Source organism: Phlebotomus papatasi, chromosome 2 (genome assembly GCF_024763615.1).
Source record: "Phlebotomus papatasi isolate M1 chromosome 2, Ppap_2.1, whole genome shotgun sequence".
NCBI classification, from domain to species: domain Eukaryota; kingdom Metazoa; phylum Arthropoda; class Insecta; order Diptera; family Psychodidae; genus Phlebotomus; species Phlebotomus papatasi.
In genome coordinates, this window is record NC_077223.1 from 103747035 (window position 1) to 103765772 (window position 18738).

The 18738-nt window shown below is 33.7% G+C and overlaps 1 protein-coding gene across 7 annotated transcripts in view; it reads left to right on the forward strand.

The window, feature by feature from the left end:
- Positions 1-18738, forward strand: part of LOC129800533 (potassium voltage-gated channel subfamily H member 6) — a 148862-nt gene that overhangs the window by 82427 nt on the left and 47697 nt on the right. The window contains exon 1 of one of the 7 annotated variants that reach the window (XM_055844997.1): positions 16972-17724. The exons of the other annotated variants lie outside the window; for them this stretch is intronic. Within the exon in view, the coding sequence (XP_055700972.1) occupies positions 17500-17724 (225 nt within the window). The 5' untranslated portion in view covers positions 16972-17499. Of the gene's footprint in view, positions 1-16971; positions 17725-18738 lie in introns of those variants that run through there. 7 annotated transcript variants of the gene reach the window in all.

The window sequence follows — 18738 nt, forward strand, 5'->3', positions numbered from 1 at the left end:
CATGAGCTTTCGTCGCTTTACCGCGATATTTCTTTTCGCAATGTTGGCAGAACATCAGTCACTTTCCCGAGGCACGCTTTAAGCCTTTAACCTCTTCTAATTCTTGTTTATTTTCTAAAATTCTGTTGACCTTTCATGTAGAGCACCATATAACAGAAATACCAACTTCTTTTATTGCTCACGATATTCATGAAATTGTTTCACATCGGCAGAAAACATACACAAAGTCATCTCTACTAACTTTTCAAGACCAACAAAATTTTAATATCAATAACTTGAAGTACAGTTAAAGAATCATTGCACTTTATGGATTTGTTTTATGGGAAAGAAAAGTATTTTGACCAAAACTTCTAAGCACAAAAGTTTTAAAAGGAATTTTTAGTTCATGACCTCAGTTGGAGAAATTTCATTCACAAAATGTTTAATGTTTGAAAAAGTTAAGGTATATTTAGAAAAAATATGACTACTTTAAGGAAAATGGGTGGAAATGCGTTCCCGACTTTGCAAAGTGCTCGAACTCGTGACTTCAATGTTATACATCAAAAGTACTTTCGCATCCTGTGTATGCTCTAAACCGATTTGAACCGGTTCATAAATCACTTAAAAGGTCCCACAAAATAGATATAAAAGTAGAAAAATTGATTTTTTTGTCAAAAATTACTTATCGGTTCATGACTAGTTCATAACCGATTTATAAATCATTCAAAGCATTTGTCCAAAATACACCTTAGGAGTAATATAATTTAATTTCGATTAAAAAAATTATCGGTTATGAACTGATTCATTACCGGTTCATAACCGACTGGAATCGGTTTAACTTTTTCGGAAATTCCAAAACCTTTCCAACGAGCCCAAAAACGATGTCATTCGGAAATTCGGATGAGAAATACGTTCTCTAGTGCCTTTTTAATCCTTTACTTTGAAAAACTATTATTAAGATGGATTCAACGGTATTTCCGTACATGTTCGAATGTCCGCCTGAATAATCTCTAAAACATTTTGAATAAAATATTTTCAGAAGGATTATCCCGCAAAAAAATGCCTTTTTAAAACGAAGACTGAGTGTTTTTTTTAAATCACACAATGAACTAATTTTAGAACCTTAAATATTTAGAAAACCACTGACAAACAAAAAATGTTAATACGAGAAAGATTAGTCATTTTACGGATATTTAACCGATTCATTTGATTGCAAAACCTTTCCAAAAAATCCAAATTTTAACCAAATCGGTTGAAAAGTAGGCCCCGTAGGCCCTCTAGACTGCTTAAAAACTCTGCATCAAAAATTCAAGATGGCGAGTTTTTAGGTTCTAAGTATGTTCGAATAAAATGTTCACCTGGACCACCTTCAAAACATATCCCAAAATAAAAGACATCGTAAGAGCCGTTTTCGAAATAAACTAAAAAAGCATGGTTTTCGAGGGGAGGGAGGGGAATGGGGAAAATAAAAATCATAATAATTTTCCTTGGGTCGACTTATGGTGGGGGGTCTTCCGAAGATAAGAAATTAGTATCTCTTGCCGTTTCGCCTCAAAATGGGTAACAAGTTTAGGGACAGAAAAAATTTTAAAAAAAGATTGCTCATTTATGGGTACTTAACCGATTCATTACCGATTGCGACCGATGCAAATGGATTGAAAATTTCAAGACCTTTCCAAAAAATCCTAATTTTACAAAATCGCTTGAAAAGCAAAGTTCTCTAAACTGGTTAAACTTTGAGCTTAAAAAATTCAAGATAGCAATTGTTTATGTCCTAAGCATGTTCGGACAAAATGTTCACCTGGACCACTTTCAAAACATATCCAAAAATAAAAGAAATCATAAGAGCCGTTTTTGAAATAAATAAAAAATATGGTTTTGGAGGGATTCCCGAAGACCGGAAGCTGATATCTTTCACCGCTTACGGTCCAGACCGGTGACAAGTTGGAAAAAAGCTACGGGTTAACTACAGTGCCCGCTTCGTAATCCGGATGATTTTTTTGAATTTGTTCAACGTCTCGAAAATATAATTTAAAATATAGTTTTTTTTTTTCAAGAATTAGAATAAAAGTTTTAAAGAAGTTTAAAAAGACATAGGGTAAGGGCTCATAATTTTGACCAGTCTGCTTATAAGCATCGATGTTCCAAGTTTGAAGTGCGATATTTTCAATATTAATTGACTTTTTTCATTATTCTCTTTTCAGAAGGGTTGTCTAAAAACTTGGCAAGCTATTTATCGTCTTATTTTTACTAAAAGTAGTTTGAATACGTTTAAAAATGAATTGATATGTACCGGTGAATTTGACTCTTATTTTGGACAACTTGGTTATTAATTTGGACAACTTGGCTATAAAATTGGACAGCTAATCCGCCTCAAAAGTATGCCCATTGTTCTTCATTTCATGAACCAATCTTACCAAGTCATCTTCTTGTTCATGTAAGGGAAACGTAGAATGTCACAGAAGCCCGGAAACTTTCCATATCATTCATTAAAGTGAGTTGACTTCGGTACTCCAAGTACGTGCGGATTCGCTCATTCCCTGGCCTTTCCGGGAGCCTCTCAAGGCTTTTCTCGCTACATCTCTTTCGCAGAGATGATGCTCCTATGTTTCCCCAGGCATTTGTCCAACCTAGTCATCACAAAAGCTAAAACTTCACGAAATTTCGTGAGAAAAACACCTGTCCAAAATAAGGGGTATCAGCTTACTGGTAAATGTCTTAAAAAAATTCCCATTTTTCACACGAAAAATCTAATTCACAAGGCAAATCTGACTTCAGGTCAATGTACAAATCACCATTAACGTGAATCAACACAATATTCAATGAATATTCAATAATATCACTCAAAAAAGCGAAGAAACATTGTTAGTACACTGAGAAAAAAAAGAGGGTGCGATTAACATTTTTTCCTCATAACTTTAACACTTTTTAGGTGTAAAAATATATCAACATTTTTTAATGTTAATTTTACACCTTTTTAGGGGTAAAATGGGTAAAATTAACATGAAAAAAAGATAACTTTAACCCCTAATACACCTAAAAAGGGTATTATTTACACCGATTTCGGATCAATACTGCAGGGTAAAATTAACATTTCCGGAATGTTATTTTAACTTTTTCGGATTTCTCTCAGTGTACTTCACCACAGCCAAATAAGACTGAAGTAAACACGAAGTTCTGTCATATTTCTCGTAAGCAATCGCTCACACTGAATTTTCAACAAAGAAATTTTAACACAAATCATATTCAAAATTTAGCGTATTTAGTGTTAAAATCTTCCAAAAAGTACAAATATATAGATACAATTCATTATTCATCAAATATTGGATTAAAAATCTATAATTTTAATTAATTTATTTTTAGTGTCCAATTTTATCCTCAAAGTGTCCAAAATAAGAAACTGGACAAAATTATGAGCCTTTCCCCTATATTGGATTGATATATTATAAAGCTTTTATTCATGCAGTGCATTGACCAGAATAACAATGCGTTAAACTTATTGGTTGAAACCATCCGTTAACGATCCTACTTTTTTATGAATATTTAACTAAAATGAATTATTCTTCGGATATAAATTAAAGTGAAACAAAAAATAGAAATAACAGCGGCTTATTCCTTTTTCAATTTTTAAATTTAATAATCATTTTTGCAAAAAAAAGGGTAATCAATTTTTTATTGACTAAATTAATATTTCATATGTGTCAGAATTTAAAGATAAAAATAATAATATATTCAGTTATGTGATAAATTTGTGATAAAAATTTCTACTGCATTGTGTGTAAAAATAAATCATGTTTTATTCAAAAAAAAGTTCTATTTCATTCATTACTTTGAAAAATTGCCTTTAATTATTGACATTATTTTATGAATATTTATTAATTCTTGGTGGTTTATCTTTTATTGCCTTTTTCATAATAAAATTCTGAAAGTGTGAAAATTTATGAATTTTTATACTTTCTGGAGAATAGTGTAAAATTTATTATCATAACTCGTACACGAGACATCCTGAAAGCACGCCCCAGAGTCACAATTCTGTCGTTTACAGTGGTTGCAGTTGTTGCACGTCCCTAGCTTTTTTTTCTCACCACCTTCATAATTCTCCTGAGGTATTGTTATCCATAGCACCTGGCTGAGAAGAAAAATGTTCAAAAATTCAATTAGTTTAGGGTGATAATTTGCTTATCCGCCCCATCTTATTGATTGAATTATTCAAAAAAAAAACAGAGAACCAACTGAAAATCTTTGGGGATTTTGCAGCTTTGGTGAAAAGCTGCAAAAGCTCAAATGACATTGTGGGACCTTTTCCTCAAACTATGCGAGGGGGTGTAACCTACTTTTACTCAAGAGACTTTGATTGGCCAAGTTGTTAAACTTTATGCTTATTTTTACCCTCATTTTCACTCCTCGCCAAATGGTCGACGTCACGCATATTTTTCTCCATTTTCCACGCGCCAACAGATAGCATAAAGAAAAGTCCAAATGACGCCAAAGTTCTCTTCTCGGCAATGATGAAATATTGAGTGGAATGACGAGGAGCTTTTTTGTGACGACCTTTATGCAAAAAAAAATATGTATAGTTTTTCTCCCTCCAAACAGACGCCAATAGGAAGATGTCTTAATACCACGTAGGGCTATTTTAAGTTAGATAAACTTCATGGGAAATCTCCATCCGGGATTAGCCTGAGCGGAAGTAATTTGGACCGAGAGATGGCAGCATTGTCAATAGTGAAGCTTCCGGTCGTTTTTGGGGTGTGACTTGAATTGGAGGAAAAGCTCCAAAGTTCATGCCATAAATTTTCCACGTGAAAAATGCATGGGAAAACTTCTTTCTGCTGAAAATGGTATTAATTCAATTGTGAATTTATTTGATACTGGCGAGACACAGAAATGAGGGTCTCTCACTCAATAATTGCGCAATACATAATTCTGTGTTCTATTCTGCAAAGGATAAACCAATTATTCCGATTATTTGCACTTCTTCTTTGTACATATAGCACAGAAATGGGGGAGGAGAAAGCAAAATATACTTGGAACTACCAACTACTATTTTCCACTGTTTTCCATTCTCGTGCTTTCGTCCTCAATAAATCTATGCAAATATGAGAAAAACAAGAGATTGATGGTTAGGATTATTTAGCTTATAGTAGTTGTGATTTTTCTTTGCAACCCATTGTGGGAAGAGACTTCGACGTCGGGGCAGACCTAGGACTAGGTGGCTGAATCAAGTTCAGGATTTTGACTTGGAGAGCTTTGAGATCGAACCTGAACATCTTCCTAAAGTGTTAGAGAATCGATAGGCGTGGGCTGCTAACCTGGGGTGGTATGATAACTTTTCGACACTATCGAATCGATAGTATCAATAAAACCGATAAATCTATACCCAAGTAGCACGCCGTGGCACAACTCGAATTTGGATATCCAAACGACTGCCACAAAAAGACCCAAATGCGACTAGAAATAACTTTTTTTCTTCATTTAATAAATAGAGTTTCAGTGCTCTATTGTTTCATAGAAACTTCCCTGTGCGCAAAAGAATGAATTATTTACATTATTCACGAAAAAAATAATTATTTAAAAATAATTTTCTTATTATGCCATCTCATATTGTTCGCTCCTAAATTCTAGATCAAAAGCAGAGTCGTGAACTAGTCGTCAGGGTATCCAAAATTGAGCTGCTACGACCCGAAATTGGTCGTCACATTTTTTCCAATTGTAATGTCGTACGACCACTTTTTGGCATAAATTTTGTGCTACATCGCGTACTACAGACGACCAAAATTGTATTATATTACGACTCATCTGTGCTACTTGGGTATCTGTTAGGGCGTTATCATACTTGCACATTAAAATTTTAATGTGATTCACATTAATTGTCGCTTGTGTGCGTCCAAATATGTTATTTGTGTCTTTGAGTCACTTAATATTTGGGATTTTTCTATTTATTGATAAAGAAGTGGACTTGGCCTGCAAAAATAAGTTTAAATTTACCTAAAGCATAAATATTTTTCACATTAAAAAATTAAAGAGAAAATCGCATTAATTTTAAGCAGTAATGCTATAAATCAATTTATATCAAATTTTACGGGCCAAGTCTACCTTGTTATCAACAAATAGATCAAATTTTGAATATAAAATGATTCAAACACGCAAATTACACATTTGGACTCTCACCAAACATCTTTGCATTCCTAGTTCACTCCCTTAATTTTACTTTGGGGTCGTTAAACACAAAATTGCTGTTTTTTTTTAAATATATGTGTCCAGAATAAGGACAAAGTCCAAAATAAGGTATACTGTTTTCAATTAATTAAAACGGGGTTCTTGACCCTAGTAGCAAAACCTAATCCCCATTACGTAAATTTTAGTAAGTCTAGCTTCTGACTAGAGGGATGACAAAGCATCCCAGGCTTTGCGAAATCCTCGAATTCGTGACTCAACCGGTTAATTGGTTCTCAACCGATTTAAACCGATTCATAAATCACTCAAAAGATCCCCCAAACTGTTTTAAGAGCTTTTCGACTAAAAACTACCTATCGGTTCATAATCGGTTTGAACCGATTTGAACATCACCCAAATCAAAACATTGCATCAGCTTCCTGAGATTTTTCGTCAAAATTCCCCAGTATTTCTTGAGAATCCAGCCTTGGAAATCTTTGAAAAGATGATAGTTGAGTTTACATGACATTGTTTTAGCACTTTGACGGTGTTTCTCGGCCCGATAGGGAGCAGCTTAATCCTTTAACGACGAGACACTTTTTACGGACTGAAAATCAACAATAAAAATTAATCTGAGAAAAATAATCAATGATAAGTCTTACGTCTAACTCTGGAAAGTTCAACAGAGTCTGATTCGGTATGTTTTTTGCTTCTATGAACGATAGGAACGAAAATGGCCTAAAAATTTAAGTAATTTTCCTGGCAATACCAATGAATAATATTTTTTGCTTTAATGAAATATATTACGTATGAGTATTGTAGTTTTTATTGCCAAAAGCGTTTTGCTTAAAAAATTGGAAGTATAAAAAATAAATAAAATCAATTATGAATTTGAAAAATTAAAAATTCGCCATTTTTGAGCTTAAATATTTACTATATAGCAAATAGATTAGTCAAGATAGAACTTGCAAAAATATTCTAGATTCCTTCAACCTTCTACTTTACAATTATGTACAGACATAAGAAACACTAACTTTAGGTAGTCAGGAAAAATTATTTTCTTTATGGGACACCGGCGTTCCAATCGTCCTTAAAGGGTTAAGCTTTGTAGGTTATCAAATCATTCTTCTTCGTGCTTTTATAAAACAAGATTCAATATATTCCTATTTTTTTTGCCAACATCTCGCACGAAAAGACTACGTAATATAAATTCACCGCCTCTGCCCAAGAAAAAGCTCTAGGAGCATGGAAGAATTATCCAGACTACGTCAAAATCACTGTTCTGTGCTACCCCATGTTCGATGGTGGCTTGGTTTCCCCTGAGAAAATGTCAAAATTTTGTCGAAAATCGTGACGAAAATCTTGACGAAAATCGCTCTCAATGTGTAGAAGCATTTTATGGTATGGCATATTACAAATAATGGTCATCGTGATGTCGCCACATCGTCACTAAACTTACATCTATTTTGATTACTGTCGAACTAGTAAAATTTTAGTCATTTTGCTGACATAGCATCAATGAAGTTCAAATGACGTCTTCAAGGCTTATTGTGCCCATGTTCAAGTTATCAAATGCCACTTGGGTATCACTTTGGATATCACACATTGATACTTTATTTATAATTTTGATAGTCATTGACTTTGTGGAAAAGATTACAATAGCTGCGTTATTATGATAGCATTTAGCTCTACGAATCACCCCCTTGGACTTTCACAAAAATGTTGTGAGAAAAAGATGTGGCTGCGAGGAAAAAATCAATTGTGAGAATTGTCCAGCACATGGTGAAAGTAACTTTATTTTTATTGTGCCTATTTAACCCCTTTTTTCTATGGTAAATACTTTCACCCCGCTTTTGGCAGAGTTGCTGAAATGATAGACTGGTGGAAATTCCCGGATTCCATTCTAAATTAACTTAATTTTATTTAGCGACTATGCCAAAGTGATTTTTTTGTGTGTGAATGATAAAATTAAATGTCACACGAATTGTAAAATTCTGATGATTTTTTCTGACAAAAATAAATTGGTTTTGCATGAAGTCCATGTGATTTTTTTATTACAAGAAATCAATTGAAATTGAATGTTGAATGAAATGATGACCTACTTCAGAGGAAAAAATATATGGTTTCTTTTTTTTTTTGTCTTTTTGACTATATAAATTTTTATTATCTTTTAACTGAGAAAAGCTTTTGTTCAACTCTATCAGCAGATGGAACTATTTGTTAGTACAAGTCCCAAATGGAAACATTCTCCATACATTTATTCAGCAATAATAGAGCCAGACAGAACTATGATAAAAGGACAAATATCGTAAAAGTTTTCTTAATGTATGATGTACCTAACCTAATACACATCTAGGATATTAATAACGTTGTCTTATGGATGGCACAGAGAGAGAGAGTGCTTGAATATTACTTGGTAGGAGATGCTTTTAATTGTGACACTAATGCGATATAATTTATGGGAAAAACGTGTTTTGCTTGGAAATATTCACTGGTTGAAAAATCTCTTGGCAATTTCCCATTTTGATTTCCCACTGATCTCCTTTAGTTCTCAGTGGTTTTCACGACTTTTCCTCTAAATGTGCCGAGGTGGAAGGAGAGATGGGCACGAAAACTTCCTCAGACATTTTAAATATATCACCCAGTGTCGAACGTTAGCAATGATGATGAGAAAAAGGTGTCAAAGACTTGGTGGGAAAATTGAATTTTCTCAAGTCCAAGGCACTGAGATGTCTCTTGAACAATTTCCCAGCTCCTCACTTTACAATAAGCTCCGTTTTATGAGCATTTTCCTCATGTTTGATGGGCAAGATGGAAAACATTTGCAGTAACTTTGACATCCTTTCCAATTTTCTGTAATTTCCCAATTTTCTCCGGCCAATTTTCCCACAGTCTGTCATTTAAATTATTTATGACAAAAAAAATGAAGAAAAAATGTATAATAAGAAAGTATATCGACAATGATTGGAAGGACAGTGTAGGTTTTCCAACATAAAAAATTTTATGTGAAGAATCAAATTCATAAGAAAGCTTTCATTGAGAATTCCGTGAATTCTTTCAAATGCGCTGTAATCGTTTGGTGTTGCAATTGCCAGGAAATTTCCTATTTGAGCTTTTCCCTCGTAACCTCTCAATTTGCTATAACAACACACTTAAAGAAAATTCAAAAGGAAATTTTCTTTTTTTTCACATACAAACTTTCTTAAGTTAAACATTGAGTTTTTGTAGACTTAAATGCTCATTATTTACATATAAGACTATCAAAAATGAAAGCCATAACTTTCTATAAGAATTTTAAGTAGTACTAATAGGAAGTCCTCGCAATCATGTGCGCCATTTATAAAATTATTATAGAGAATCAAAAAGTTTCAAGAGAAAACTTTTATTTGAAAAGTTTATTTCAAATTTTTTAAAGCCTCTTAACTGCAAAAACCCATTTGAAATTTTAGTTTAATCTCCAACAAACTTTAAGTTCAATATTTATTTATTAATATTTAAAGTAAATCCAATGTGACATAATACCACTCACAGAGTATTAAAAATTCGAAGATCGCTTTCGAAAGTCAAAAACAACATTTTTACTTCTCATTGCAACCACATAGTGGCCAAAGTACTTCCTGTTCGAATTTTGAATTGTTTCGAGTGTTAAAATAAGGCTCATTTCATTATAAATTCCCTTCTTGTCTACCAATATCTACCTTGTCCGAAAATTTGGCTTGAAAATTCGAAAATGAGTTTGAATTCTTCGAACGTCAACGATTCTTCTGTGCAAATAGAGTATCATTTACTAAGACACTATTGAAGAAGATTGGAGAATCAAATACCAGCTGGTAATGTGAAGAATCTTACTATTCACAAGTAGAGTTTGAAAAATTCGAAGATGTATTCGAAAAACCAGAAATAGGCATTCTTACTTCTTGATAATTCTGCGAAGTGGCTGAAGTAGGGTCAAATGAACACCTATCGGCATCTTAAGCAATCGTATTGTGATCTATTGGTATCGTTCAGTAATAACCTTTCGAAGAGATAAAACCACTTCAAAGCCAAGCCAAATCTATTCGGAGATCGGCCGGAAGCGGAAAATGCAAGTTCACATATTCGCCGCTTTAGCTCTAGCCGTTCCTGTATTTCGAATTTTCGGTATTCTTGACTTAACACTTCATTTGTCAACAACGTCGACAGCAATACGTAAAAGTTTGCTGTCAAAAATATTTTTTTGTATATTTTTACAGTAGAGTCTTCTAAATTCGAACGCTCGGGAGGTATTTTTGACATTTCTCACCTCCCAAATTCGAACAATTTTTTCAAAACTAACGAGTTTTATCTAAGATTAAATTGCACTTTGAGTCAAATTCCCGTACTTTCTCACAAGTCTTAGTGGTAACATACTTCCTTTTCATTTTATACGACCATAATGTATGTAAACATTCAGAAAGAAACACATAAATATGATTTTCATTCATCCAGAATACGAATTTTTTAACATAACCACACAATTGACATTTTGAATCCAAACGGCGTTCGAATTTGAGAGATTCAGATTTGAGAGACTCTACGTTATATGATTTTAGGATGGTTTGAATTTGAAATTCAATAAAAAATGTTCTTTTCATAATGAAACTCGTAGGTTTAAATTTTCGAACTTTCAACAAGTTTATGCAAAGGCGTAGCAGTTGCTCTTCCCCTACACGATATTTAGTAAATATAAAAGCAGTAAATTAAAAATAATTCAAGAAATCTAATATTTAGTTCTTTTAAAGCATTTTCAGCATTTTAATGAACTTTTAAATTTTTCTAAATTCAACTATTCTTTAAAAAAAAACCTACAATGCCTTCTTAAAAGAAATTCCAGCTAGAGAATCTCTCTAAAGTATGCATCTACTAAAAAATAATCAAAATCGGTTTTCTCGCATTGAGATTTTGGCTAATTTATAAAAGAAACCTATCAAGAAAGCTTTTGAGACAAACTATCATATATACAACTTTTATATATAACATTTGTCGGCATTTCCTTTAAAAATGTCTTCTAGGTATCTTTAGGCAGTTTTAACTTAAGATAGCCAACAGCTTTTTCACGATTAAAAACACATAAAAATATTTTTTTTACCCAAGTTTTCTGATTTTTTATAAATTTTTTTGCCAACGTCTATCAAGAAAAATTCATGTGGAATTGAATTTATGATAAATTGTAATCAAAGGGCTTGCAGAAAACTTTTAAAGATAGTTTCAAGAAAAAATTAAATGTACCTTTAATCCCTTTTTCTTAGAAAACAACTCTAGAAATTCTAGAAAACTACAAGAAAAGCGACTTTTAACAGGACAAACACAATTTTTGAAGTGAAGTCTACAAACGTTTTGGTTTAAGAACATGCTTAAACTCAGTTTCCTCTAAACAAAGCTACTCAGATTACCTTAGAACGTTTTTGTACCTTTATCTAAACCCGTTAAATCGTGAATATCGTTCCAGAAATAGGACACTGAATAGAATTTTCTAAAATAGCAGTTGCTAAGCAGATTTTTTCCAAAAGACCTAAAGGATTTTATTGATTTTTCAATAAGCTAAAATTGTAATTTAATAAATTAAATAATTATTTCGACTGATTTTATTAATAAATTCCACACAATAAAAACATAAAAAAATTGATCTTATTAAGATTTTGATCAAAAATGAGTTTTTTAACGGAAATTACGATTTAATTAATTTTTGAAAAAAAAATGTTTTGAAGGAAAATTACAAATAAAGTTATCAGCAAAAAATGCAAAGTTTTTGTGCGATATATTGAGTTATTAAATACATTAGAATCATACTAATTTCACAAATTATTTATTTTATATTTTGTAACGATAAAAATTACCTAAATCTACTTTTCGTGAAGACAAGCGATACTTATTCGATCCACAAAAATATACAATAATGCTGAATAATTAAAGTACTCTAATTTATGTGAGCTTATAAATTTCCTTACGCGACGTAAAAGTAATTTATTTACCTATAAGTAATTCAAAGAAAACAAGAATTAAAGCTTGTAGAGTTGTTAAAACTTATCATTAGCTCTTCAAGTTACCTAACGTTAAGTTTGAAATGACTATTTACAAAAGTTTTAATTGCTTTTGTGCAAATATTATTAAAATTGAGTCGCGACTTTAATAAACATCCTGCTTATATATTATTCACTTTAAAAATTAGTTATTAGTTTTCTTTTAATTGTTTCTTTTGGTAATTAAAATAATATTTCATAGAATAATTAATTGTGAGATATGAAATATCATTAGGAGATTATAAAATAATACAAACAACTTCAATACAATATAACAAAATTTAAAAAAGAAAATGTTTCAACAATTTTAGGTACCTCGATACAAAACGATCTACCATGATACAAAGCCTTCAATCTATAATATTTTGGGTTGATCCTTTTACCGAATTTTACAGACTAAATTAACTATCTAAATTAATTAATTGTTTTGAAATAAAAAGAAAACAATTCGTCAAAATTAAAAAAGTAGGTAGGTCTTTCAGGCTTCACAAATACTCAGATTGAATCCGATGAACTAGGTAGGAGAATTATAAAGTCAGAGTATGTGCGAAGCTTGAAAGCCTTCCCCTACTTATTACAAAATCTTCCTTTAAAGATCAATTGAAAATTTTCAATTTTAGGGATTTAAAAATTAAAAAAAAATAATCATAAATTTGCATGTTTGCGTTAATGACATGGTAATTTCAATTTAAATGAGATTGATATAATATAAATTGATTATAAATGATTAATAAGTGAGGTATCACATGTGGCCATATATTGCGGTTATTTTCAACCCTGCAAGCGAATTAATTGCTTTTACCCGTAAATTCCTCGTAGTGCAGTTGTAATGAAAAATTCAAGTGTATAGTGCTCAATGGGAGAAAATGTGGCTTGTGGTTTTACACTAAAGCCTGGGGTGAAAGCACGAAGAGCACATGGAAGAATGTCTGGCTGTTTTCGCTGGTAAAATCAATAATATCAATCAATTTTGTCTGACTTTGTGCACCTGAATGAAAATTGTTATCCTCTTCTGCCCATGTGTGTCGCAATTGTTGATGGGACCTTTGGAGCATCATGGTGTAGGAAAAGACTGAATTGAGGGAGGAAAAAGACTGCTTTAGGATATTTATTTTCTTTACTCGAATAGAATTCAAAATTTGCGCCAAAAGGCGCCTCGTACAGGCGCCAAATTCACGTGGGGAATGGATAATATATTAAAAATGAGTCTCAGGGTAGAATTGGCACCATCCACCGTGACTTGTGACCAAAATCACTCTGGAGGGTAGAAGATTTGTGTACTGGTACTCTCACAATCGCTAAAGGGATTATCAGTAACATTTTTGTAGGCATCTAGCCAAATTATCTACGAAATTTCATAAGTTTTGATATTTTTGTGGCTAAGATTTTGTGGAATTGATTGAACAAATTTTGTGCCTGCCCAAGCAGCAATTTTTTCTTAAAATAGTCTTCTAGAATTCCCTAAGTAAGACGCTATAGAACCAAAAACCTATTTATTTACTTATAACGCTCTTGCTTCCATCATTGAGATTACTATAAGTCAAGTGGCGCTCTCTTAAGGTTCTTAAGAGCTGCTATAGGAATTTCCACGGAAAATTTTCACTTTAATTCTTTTAAAAGTGCACTAAATGACTTGTCTAATACTTGGTAAGGCAGCTATTTGCTTCTTGGATGTGATATATGGAGTTTTCACGTTAATACTATAATTCATGTAAACAACACATTTCTCTCTGAGAGGCACAACATTGTAGAGAGAGTTCCAGAAAAAAAGACCTGAAAATTTAAATCTCTAGAGCCAAAATTTCAAATTCTCAAAAGTGTTATACTCTGAAAAAATATGTTGCTAAACGAACAAATTAATGTCATTCGAATTTTGTCAAAACAATGTTATTGACTAATTTCCCAAAACTTTGTCACATTTTATATGATAAAACATCCTTTCACAAACTTTTAACAAGATCCAGTTGGCCTCCGATTTGATAAAACTTTTCTATATTCTGTATAGAAGAACATCCTTTTAACAAAACCTGTCTTGTTAATTTTACAAGACTTTTTTTCAGTGTAGTCCACTTCCACGATTGCATCGCCGCTTGATGTAAGCAAAGGGTAATTTTGTGTGTTTTGAGAAATTATTAAGTGAGATTCTTAACTTACACAAATTATCCTTTGTATAATTTCGACCCATACAGAATTTTTACATTTTGGGATTTGGCAGTCATTGGTAGTAGCAATCCCAATGAGAGGCAAAGGAAAATAGATTTTGTAAAAATGTTCTATTTTCTAAGTAATTTTAGGAAATAAATAAATAAAACCATTTTTCCAAACTAAAATCTAACAATATTACAACATTTTCAAAATGTTTTGAAAGAATATCGGTTTAATGCGATGTGACGGGTAGTAGACGGAAAAACCAACAATCCGAAAAAAGTGAAACTCTTCTTAATTATCTGAAGCTAAGGGCCTTGACAGACCTGAGGATTAGCCGAGAGACGGCTTAGCGTAATTATATTAGAAATAATGTTTAAACTATATTTCCATTATTTTCCACTAAGTCGTCTCTCGACTTAAGCCGTAAGTATGTGTCTAGGGCATAACTTTTCTGTCCCCTATCAGTACCAGTTTTTTATTTCGATGTAGTTATGTTTAGGGAACTTGAATAAAAGGAAACATGTAATTTATTATAAAACCTTTGTGGTAAGATCTTCCGAAATTGCGTACCATTACTTCCCGTGTTTTTTCATCCAATCGACATTCAGAAAAGTACCCAAAAACACCCAAAGTGAAGATTTTTATTTTCAACAATGGCGCTAATGTCGATAATCCTCGTAAATTTCACTAGATCTCGTGAATTTAGGAGCTGAGCCTGATCCCCTAAATTTTGAGCAGATTTCTGGATGTATTGACACCAGAGGGTGAATAAATCTGCCACTCAAGGTACACTTTGAGTGCGATCAGTGCGATCTTGGAGACTGATCGCGCGATCAGTGCGATCTTGTTGACGCGATCTTCTGATCTGCCACTCAGGGAGCACCTAAACGGGGGGATTTTATTTCGAAACCGCCATTTTGACACAAAAATCGTCCACTAAGCTTTAGACCGGTGCATTTTTGCCTATCTTTTGGCGCTCAAAATCTCCCTCTTCGAAAGCTCCATTTGTTTATGTTCTTCAAATATTTTGACATTTTAAGTGATTTTAATTTTTTTTTTTTGTTTTTCAAAAGATGTTTTTTCGTGATCTATTTTCAAATTATCAAAAGTCGAAAAGCAGGTGAAATAGGGACACGGTATCGATCGATCTTCTGAATGTATCGTTTAATCTTCTTAATATGGTCGAATTGTTAACTAGACATCATTAAATAGAAATAAAGAAATAGTTAAATAAAATAAAATTAATTTATAGAAAAATAAAAACTTAGGATATTTTCTTAATTTAGCAACAATATTGGCATAAAATCCTGCGGTGAGACGGTTTTGATATAGAGGATGGGTACCACATCTCCTTTTCCTTATGAAGTGTTCGTCACCAGGCATAAATATTAACTTTACCACTCTTTAACAAATTCTTTGATTGTAAAACACTGTGTGATTGACGTTTGAAACGTTTCGAAATAAAATAGAAAGTCTTCCAGACTATCTATTTTAGTTAGAGCACACATGGAGAATTTATAACAGAGGGTGGAGAAAATTTATCTCAGACATGAACCACTAGGGGAGATTTCCCGAGACTCACCGGTGCATTTCGAAATCCTCCCGTATAGAAGACGCCTCACGGTACACTCGCTTACCATAATTATTCACCCCCTGATTGACACCAATCTCCATTTTTCAATTTGATCCCTAGTCCGATCTCCGTGTCTATTTTGGGCTTTAGGACATCTAGGTTAGCTGCCCACGCCTAGCGATCCTCCGCCACTTCAGGACAGGGAGTTGTATGTTACAGTCATAGTGGACCATTTCAAGCTGTCCGAAATAATCCACCATAGCTTTCTGCAAATTAAGTATTATCACTCTTCATTTAAAGTACTGCTTAATGTGTATTTTTGTTTTAAGCACCATCCTGATGAAATCAAATATTCAAACCAATGAAATATTTAAGGCTCACCGTGTCCTGTGATTGGCGAAAGCTTTTATAGTGCATTTAAAGCTAAAAAGCTCTAGCTATAAAATAACGTGATAGGACTAAGATTTATGTGAAATTAAATATGTAATTACATGGGATTATTGCTACAATATGTTTCTACAATAAACATTGCAAACTGAACAAGTTTTTTTGAGGTGAACGGTATATAAGGAATCAAAATGTTCATGTACACGAACATTTGGAATTAGGACCACCTTCTCATTTGTCTTGGCAGATGAATATTAATAAGACAAGTTAGGGCGAAAGTTGTTCTTGTGTGAAAGAAAACATGTAAAATATGCAAAAGTACTTGAATCTCGAGAATCATAAACATCCTTTAAGTTTATCAAACTAATGAATAAATTTCTTAAAGTACTCTTCGTCTTCATGCCGTTGAATCCTTAATGCTCAAGAGCCAATGACCATTATGGGCGTATGATTGGCTTCTGTCTCTGTGAATTTAAATCTGCCAGACCACGTTGTGAAAGCTCGCGGCGGGCGGCGGCGATTGCGCGTCGGCCCTTTTAGGAACTTAAAGGGGGTGAGCTTGGTGGGTGGTAAAGCTCGGAACGTATAGAACAATCCCGAGAGAAAAAAAGCCCTGAGAGAGTGAGAGAGGAAAGGAGTCCGTGAGACTTTCTGGTGAATTGTGAGACTTTCAGTCAAATAGTAGCTTCGTGACAGTTTGCACGTAACCCTGGAGCAGGGAAATCCTAATTCTGTCTCTCCGCTTAATTGATTTTCTTGGGCTATTGAACAGCCAGAAAATTGTGACAGGAACTTGTGTGCTCAAACTTTTTTGCCAAAGTATATGGCTAATTTTCACACTTTAGCTGTTCCTCGGGTATTCTGTGGGGGCTGAGGGGAGCCAGGAGATATGGCAAAAGAATAGATTTAGCAGTAAAAGTTGGAAGGGTAGTACACCTCCCATCTTGCTCAAGTGACTCAGTGGGTGGTTTTTTTTTTTCTATCTTGTGTGCACTCTTGCAGAATTATTTGCTGCACCAAAATGACTTTTAAGTACATTTGACAAAGCTTAAGGTCTGAGGCCCCCGGGAGGCACGCACCAGGAGCATGAGAGTTGTGAAAATAGTACAGAATTTTCCACCCATGCAATATCAATGCAAGACTTTTCAATGGGTGGAACAAAGATGGTGATTTGTGTGTAGTGAAAATCAGAGATACTCCGCGGAGGAATTCGCAAGGATGAGTAAGACGGGCAGTTCAGATAGCACCAGTGTACCATTGATAATCACAACCAATGAATGTGGAGGTTCAGCCAGAGCCACCACTGTGTCCACAAGTCCCGATTTTGGTGGTCCAGACCTCGACAACGTGAGTTTCCGGGCCCCAAAGTCCTGCCGGAGTTTTGTACGATCGAAAAATCTCGCTAGTGAGCATCGCAACAAGTCGGTGCCGCAGAATTTGCAGGTTTGACGGATGCCAATCATCCCTCAAGTCTCTTGGAAGTGTTCGCATGATGTGGCGCCCCACAGTCTGACATTTTTTTTTGATATACAATTTTGCAAATATTTGCAACACTGCAAATTGCGTGAAAATTCAAACCCATTCACAATTCTGTCTGAGCCCTTGATTCTCTCTACTCTCGAGTACTCAGTTATACCATGTCTAATTCGCCAAAATTTCAATTTGCATGAGATTCTGTGGAAATAAAGAACCCACCCCCCTCTGTGAGAATGAAGACTCTGTCTTCAGTATGGATACACAATAGAGAGCGGTGGAATTGAGGAAAATTGTGCAAAATGTGGTGAGGCGCATGTGCAGTCAGTGGGTCACATTTCGATAGCTTCAACAAACATAACATCGTGTTGTGCTCAGACCAATGTTGATGAAATAGAAAACCATCCCTTGTTATCCTTTCCACCCCAACAACTTGGTTAACGCTGGAAGCTAGATCATCCCCAATACCAGGAATCTGATGAGCTTTAAAGCTCCACAATTGATTAACATTAACTTCTTGTTCCATGACCCCGTTCACACACATTTCGCGTGTCCGTGAGGTTCTAATTTCTCATTTCCATGCCACACTTCATCAAATATGTATGGCTATTGCATTAAAGCTAAAGGTAACAATTGAAAAACTCCAGCAGAATGAGTCATGTTTCCCAGGAGATTTTTCTCCAGGGAACAGAAGCATATGCTCAGATCCGCATGCACTGGGAGGAATAAATTGAAAGCTCATTAGGGATAAATTGAAAATTGTCCTAATGTCCTACTCTGAAAAAATGTCTTATCAAATTAACAAGAAAAGTTTCTTCCACACAGAATATGAAAAAGTTTCGTCAAATCGGCGGCTAACAATATTTTGTTAAAAGTTCGTCAAAAGAGTGTTTTTCCATATGTAAGGAAAAAAATTGTCAAAAGGGTAAACAACATCCTTTTAACTAAATTTGAACAAAATCCATTTCTCCATTTATCAAGATA